Here is a 7,260-nt window from a genome sequence, read left to right on the forward strand (position 1 = left end):
AACGTCTTTTAATTTTATTACTATATTTATTTTATGATTGTAAAACGTATTTTGTTTTAATGTATATGCTACTTCATTTAAATTTAGATTCTTTATTTAGTTGGCACAATTACCACATGTTTAAAACAATTGTATGTTAGAATGCATTTTATTAGCAAAATATATAGATAACTTACATACATTTCTACAATAAAAGTAATAAAGTATTATTATTCAATTTTACAAAATAGAAGGTTTGTATTAAAATATAATTATATTTTCATAAATTTAAATTTATATAATAAATATATTTTATTTTCTTTTCAGAAAGTCCCGTACCTTTTTACACGGATAAAAATAATAGTTCATGATGCATTTCCAAACAGTACAGAGTACATTATTCAGGATAGCAAATTAGAGCGTAAGGATTGTTCAGAATGCATAATTCAAACCAATGTCAGACACATTTCGAAATATAATCAAATATATTTCAGAGTAATAGTAAAAGACATTTTGGAATACATATTTCAAAATTACGTAAAGCAACCGTCATTAACATAATTTAGAAAAAAATAATCTTTTAGAATGTGTAACTCAAAATAATATTTTTATTATTTTAGATATATTTAAAAAAAGGACAAAATTGAAAGTCTTATAAACATGCAGGACCAACAAGAAAAACGTGTGCTAAAAAGCCATGCTGTAGTAGCTTTAGGTATCAAATATTTTGAGTCAATCTATGTTTCTCCACGTAAGGTGATGCATTGTTCTCCAAAGAAACATTCATTCTAGCTAATGCTGAATTCTAATATAGTTTTCGCCATGTGCTAGACTCAAGAATATCCACAATTCCATAGATCACATATGTTACTTGCCATAGTCCATTATTCCCTTGTTGTCATTAATAACATTGGTGCTCACTAATTAACTTAAATTTTCTTACTATAATTTAACAATAGTGGCCCTGTGAAACAACTGCAGTCAAAAGAAAGAAAAAGGAACCTAACTAAGAATTGAGACAAAAAGGGCATATTGTAGAAAACCATTGTACACATTTATTGGAACATCATCTCGTAGCAGCTTCAGAAGGTTTCATAATCCCAGTGCTGTAATAGGTGAACCAGTGATCCTGGTGAAGTCTTGATTTTGTTTTCTATGTTACAATCAGTAAAATCCCGGCCAGGGTTTCATGAGAAGAGGGACCGATTTTTATTTCGTTCCAGTCGTGCTTCCCTCTGTTAAACAAGGTGAAGGAACTGGTCAAAACATTTCAAGCAGCATTATCAAGCAATGGGTAATACAATGAAAATTAATTTTAGAAACAATGTTAGATCCGAGATAGTCAGCGCATTTATGTCAAAGACTTGGCCATAGTTCCAATATATTCATGGATATATTTGCAGTTAATACGATTATATCACAACAAATGCAAGAAATTTATTGTATACTTAAGACAGATTTAATTTATTCGATGCCTTGAGTTAAACATTTATTTTTATATCTCGTATAACCAAATGGAAACATGCAGGCAATCTGAAATTCATAATAAGAATAAAACAACCAACAAACCCTTTCTCACTAGGTGGAATTGGCTAAATCGACCAACTGATACCATTATATTCTATCATAAAACATGTTAAGAATGAGAACACGACACAGGAGATAATGATAAAAAATCTAAAATGACAGTAATATGGTTTCTTAACTAACAAGAGTCATTATGAGACTGGATAGGAGTGATCATTGATTGGATCCGAGTTCAGGGTAATTTTGAACACAAACTGATAAAATTGATCGGGTGAAGTTATGACTATTCAGATAGATGCTAACCTGACCCCATAAAAATCATTTAGGTTGTCATTGGAGAAAATATTTAAAAATAAATAAAAAGGAAAACTGGAAAAAAGAACCCACAAAGAATAGGAAAAAAATCTGACAATTATAAAGTTGAAAGAAAACTGATATCTTATATCCAAAGTTGGATCTTGAAAAGAATAGAAAGATAAAGTTAAAGAAATAAATTATATCTATCAAGTGCTTTTGGTATTTTATTGTAGTTGGTTGGGTACAAAATTTCCAAACACAATCGGTTACTTCTACTTCATACATTTTGAAATTCATTCAACCTATTAACCCAACTTAACTAAATAATTTTAGCTCGGGTAAGGTTGGTCAGGTGACCTCATGATCATTCCTAGTTGGAATGTCCTTCCCAGTTATCTCACCTCTCAGAAGGCTGTTGTTATTGGCACAGACCTATGTTTTCTAAGGTGCAAGAACAAATAAAAACCAAAAAAATTTACGCATGACAAAATTTGTTGACCAGGCAATGTCCAGTAATAGACCTACATCAACTGAATATTATTTAAAATGAAAAGTGACCATCTACATTAAAGGCTTAATAAGATTTGGCATTATCAGTAACAATGTAACAGTAATGGATAATGACATCAACATGAATAGAAACTGGTTCAACTCTGAAGAATATTTTAACAATGAAATTGCAACAATATAAAATAATTCCCCTGTAAGATGAGTAATGAGTATTGTTTGCAGAAGAAGAAGAAATGCAATGGTTCCCAAGGAAGATATAACAAGCTCTAAGCCATTTTAAAATTCAGGGGCAAACCAGGAGGGGGGGATTTGAGTTGGGGAATTAAAAGTGTTAAACAATAAAGATAAAGATGAACATTGAGCTGAAGCCGTGTGTTTCTATAACATCACAAATGATTTATTTATATTGAGGAAAACAAATCAATACAATAAATAGAGAAGATTTTATATCATCTAATAATAAAGATATGATCCTAAAATGATATAGACATGAACTTGATATTTTTATTACCAAGATTCTATATATGATCCTATATCTGTAATTATAAAGATACAATCCTTATTTCTGTTATCATAACAAGAGAAAGAAGGAAAGCAAATAATCAAATCAGTAATAATTATCATCAAGATCTCTCTCCCCATCTCTCCATAAAAGCTTCTTATACAAATTAAAGTCATTAACTCAAATGTTGTAGTACTCTATTGTAGCCTTTCTAGCTGGTATAACTTTGTTGTTGAGATAAAAAAGATCTAGCTCCATCATACACATTAACCATGTGTAGTTAGTCAATTGATCGTATGTTGAAACACACTACTCCAGAAAAGGTTATTGGCAACGGAAATTGATTAGGAAATAACAACAAAGTTAGAACTAATGACTTCGATGGTCAATTAAGTGAAAAAAACAAAATCATTTTTTATAATGACATGCAGTGGAAAGCGAGAGAAACTCTTGATGCTTAGAAAAGAAGGGAGAGTACACATGAAAAATAGGAAAACTTATGTAGCAATTGGAATGCAGACAAACAATCTGTTCTATTCTGTTCTCTATGATTCCACCTTTTATATATTTGGACCAAAAGGGTAACCCCAGTGCATGAGGCTCCCTTCAAGGGGGTTTGGGAAAGGAAGATGTACATAGCCTCAACCCCAACATGTAGAGAAGCTGTTAATAGGATTTGAGCATCTGACCTCTAGGCCATAAAAGAAGGAACTCAAATATTGCTCTAACACTCGCTCAGTTTTGGTGAATCAAAATGGTACATTTTTAACCTTAACGTCCTGTTCAGTATTATTTCAAAATTCCCATACATAAAACAAACCTTGTATTCCATCAGTTCTGAGCTGTCTATTTAGGTTGACAAACAGTCACAAAGGTAGCAATGGATTGTATTTACACCAGTGTTAGTTGCACTCTTTGTTCAATGGAGTGGAAGATGGAATTAGAAGTACTTAAAAAACCATCATTCAAACCCTACATGGCATGTGTTTTAAAAGAAGCATAACCTTAAGAAGTAAGTTTTGTACTCATTTTTATCAAAATCATGTATACTGCAGATTCCCCCATAAGATCAAAACCTTAATAATTTTCTTGCTAATTGTGATAGAAATCATGTTTATTACAGATTAACTAGCACCATAGAGAATTACACTCTAAAGTAACATATTTAGCCACCAATGCATTATTTTCATACACCAAGTTCCCTAAAATACCATGTTACAATTTATTCCCACTAAAGATTAATCGTAGTAAACCAGCCCCAATTTACATATTTCCATGTTATAACTGATTTCAACAATCACATTAAAACAATGAATCAGTAAAAACAATAATGACCCAACCCAACCAAATAACAAATATTACATCATAAATTTTGCACAGCTAGATGAGGTTATTATGATTCAAATAATAAGAGATTTGGTAAAAAAACTATTACATGTGATTTAAAATCACAAGCACTGAATAACATGAAGTTTTCAAAACCTCTGTTTTGTATTATATATATTTAATGCCATTACTTTCATAATTTAATCCGACAAGACTCCCCTGCTAATTGCTCATTTGATGTAAAGATTGACTGATACGTTACTAGCTCATTCAGGCTGCTCTAAAGCTAAGTCACCATGAAAACTAATTTTCTTCCCTGTTTTCTGAGGGAACCTACAAATATTTATGCCCAGTAAACATTCTGAAGGAAGTGTGGCGAGAGAGAGAACATGGACAAAGGAGAGTAATTAAGCTTAAGCACAGAAAACTAAATATGATCAGCCAACATGACAGACTCCTTGTTTTGTATACCAGCATCCCATTTCAGGCAGAGATACAAAGTTCATTTGAAACACTTAATCCTCCTAGGATCCATACAAACACTTTCAAAATATTGAAAAATGTATAATAATAGAAAAAACAAGATGCTATAATTTCTGTTACCTCTTTTTTCTTGCACTCCTTGTAAACATCAAAATGTTCTTGACATTTACTCTTATCAGAATTAAATTTTTCTAAACCTGGAAATGTTATAAAAGAGTGTAAGATACCCTGATAATCGGCTGAATAGCTCAAGGTCAATATGATCCCATAAAGGAAATTTGCAACATTCAAAATAATCACAAAACTATGAACTGTCACTTCTTAGGTATACGTATACCAACAACAGTTGCCCTGGTCCAACATTTACTCAACATTTATGCTTAATTCAACCATCAATCAGAAGAAGGCACTGACTAGAATAAAGAGTATGATACGAAAGTTGAAGAACACAACCTAATACATTAGGAAGGCCCAAAATCCTATTCTCGACTAATGTTATAGCTAAGCAAATAAATTTTATAATCTGCGGTATGGTCATACAAAATATTTAGCATAGAAAAAAAGAAGCCTATAAAACCTAACACATTACACAGAGGAATAGCTAAGAGGATCATAAATTATGATGATGGAGATCAAGTTTATTTTCAACAATATTTAATTTTCCATTTCATCCACCATATCAACTAAACTAAATTTTCTTACCCAGGATCCTTCAATTTTCTATTACATATTTTTATTTCTTTCATTTTTAAAACATAACTACTTGATTTCTACTTGACTCAATCCACTAATTCCCAATTGAAATCACCACAACGGTAATACCTAAATTATTTTAAAAATACATATATATTTAAGGCATGGAAATTACGCACTTATATCCGAAAGATAAGACATTCTACGGCCATTTCAAATTCAATTAGAATAGCAATCATCAGAAACCCTAGCCTGTTCAATTTGAAAAGTAGAAGTGAAAAACAAAAAAAAAAATTGTAACGGATGAAGGAGAGCAACAAGAGTATCTGACATTTGAGAGAAGCCGTGTATTGCGGAAAACACTGAGAATCGGCGATTCTAGCAGCACTGGGATACGGAGGTGTTGAATCTTTCGACGCCATCACCGTTGGGGCAACCTAACTGCAGTTCCACTTCACACTGGAATTGGAGTTCTGCAAATTTTAATATAGTATGATATTTCCGCTAAAATCAACAAAAGAAATCTATCAAGTATATAGCTTCTTAGGATTGCGGACTGGTGTTTATATTTATTTTACTTTATAAAACAACAAAAATGAGGAAATCATTTATATTTATAAAACAACGGTAAAATTTTATCTTTTCTATTTTTTTTCCAAAATATATTTATTTGGATAAAAAGGGACTCAATTATCACTTTCGTCTTTAGTATCATAAAAAAATATTATAATTTTAATACATAAATTTTGATTTTATTAAAAGGTTGGAATAATTAAACATGTGTTTATTTTTTAGTAATTTTCACGTATATTTTTATTAAATAAAAAAATAAACTTAACACATAATTACTTTAAAAAATATTAAATATTAACTATTAACAAAATTTGAATAAAATTAACACAATTAAAGTAATTGTTGTAAAAGTATAGTTTTCTCTATATAATACTAAAAATCAAATATGCTAATATTTATTATGTTGAACCAATTATTTATTTTATCTGTTTTTTTAGAAAAATTATAAAAATAAACTTTGTCATATGTCATTTAAACACGTATACATGTTTACCCTTTCCACTTGATCAGTCATGCCTAAAAAAAATTGATATTGAATTTTAATTTAATGAAACCAAAATGTTCTATAGAAAATGTCTCAGTAAGATATCAACTCTTTCATGATCTATCTTAACAAATTTTAGTTTAAAGACACATCATAATTACAAATGAAATGATATCTTATTTTTATATATTTAGAATTAGAATGTTCGATACAATTCTTAGAAATATTGATTGTATAAGTGTTATCACAATATACGAATATATTGGTATAAAAGAAAGAGAAAATTTTAATTGATATTTTACCCATAAAAGTTGAGAGTAGTAATTTTATCTAACATGTACTCCACCGTAGAGGTGTCATTTAAGCCTTCCACCCACGGGCTGACCCTAATCCCCTTTAAAAATAAACTTTATATTTTTAGCCCAGTTAATAGGGGTTTTTTTAAAGGGATAATGATAGTTCAACCCGGCAATTTTTACCCCTTTTTAACCTGCTTAAGTGTCAGCTTAACGTGGCTTTTTTGTTTTGTTATTTTAATAATTTTAAGTTGTGTGATGTGGCCCGTGAAGTTGCATGTTGGGGTGGAGAAAATGATAGGCGCGTGTGTGTGGGAAAAACAGAGAAGGTGAGCGAAGCAGTTCCACCACTCAAGCGGTTCACTTTAGATTTTGTTCTTAGATAGTGGATTTTCGGAAGTAGTGTCGTTGCCCCATCGGAAGTAGCAGAGACATTATTTTTTCGGACTCCTGTTCACCTTCTTCGGCCACCTGAGAGAAAAAGGTTTCCTTTTAGAATCCTTTTAGAACCCCAATGTTGGTTTCCATTGTTGTGCCTCTATTTTGACTTTGGTCAGTGTTAAGCAACGGTGAAGTGTTTCTTTTTTTTA

The 7,260-nt window shown here is 30.8% G+C and overlaps 1 protein-coding gene across 1 annotated transcript; it reads right to left on the reverse strand.

The window, feature by feature from the left end:
• Window positions 1-807: 807 nt before the first annotated feature.
• LOC114183502 (Cox19 family protein (CHCH motif)) lies at window positions 808-5,904 on the reverse strand. The gene is made up of 3 exons (XM_028070538.2): window positions 5,649-5,904; window positions 4,745-4,821; window positions 808-1,214 (listed from the first exon to the last, which is right to left on the reverse strand). The coding sequence occupies exons 1-3, from the start codon at window positions 5,737-5,739 to the stop codon at window positions 1,167-1,169; spliced, it is 216 nt and encodes a 71-aa protein (XP_027926339.1). The 5' UTR covers window positions 5,740-5,904; the 3' UTR covers window positions 808-1,166.
• Between the last annotated feature and the right edge of the window lie 1,356 nt (window positions 5,905-7,260).

Source organism: Vigna unguiculata, chromosome 5 (assembly GCF_037176805.1).
Source record: "Vigna unguiculata cultivar grain cowpea cultivar isolate G323 ecotype 2 chromosome 5, ASM3717680v1, whole genome shotgun sequence".
NCBI classification, from domain to species: domain Eukaryota; kingdom Viridiplantae; phylum Streptophyta; class Magnoliopsida; order Fabales; family Fabaceae; genus Vigna; species Vigna unguiculata.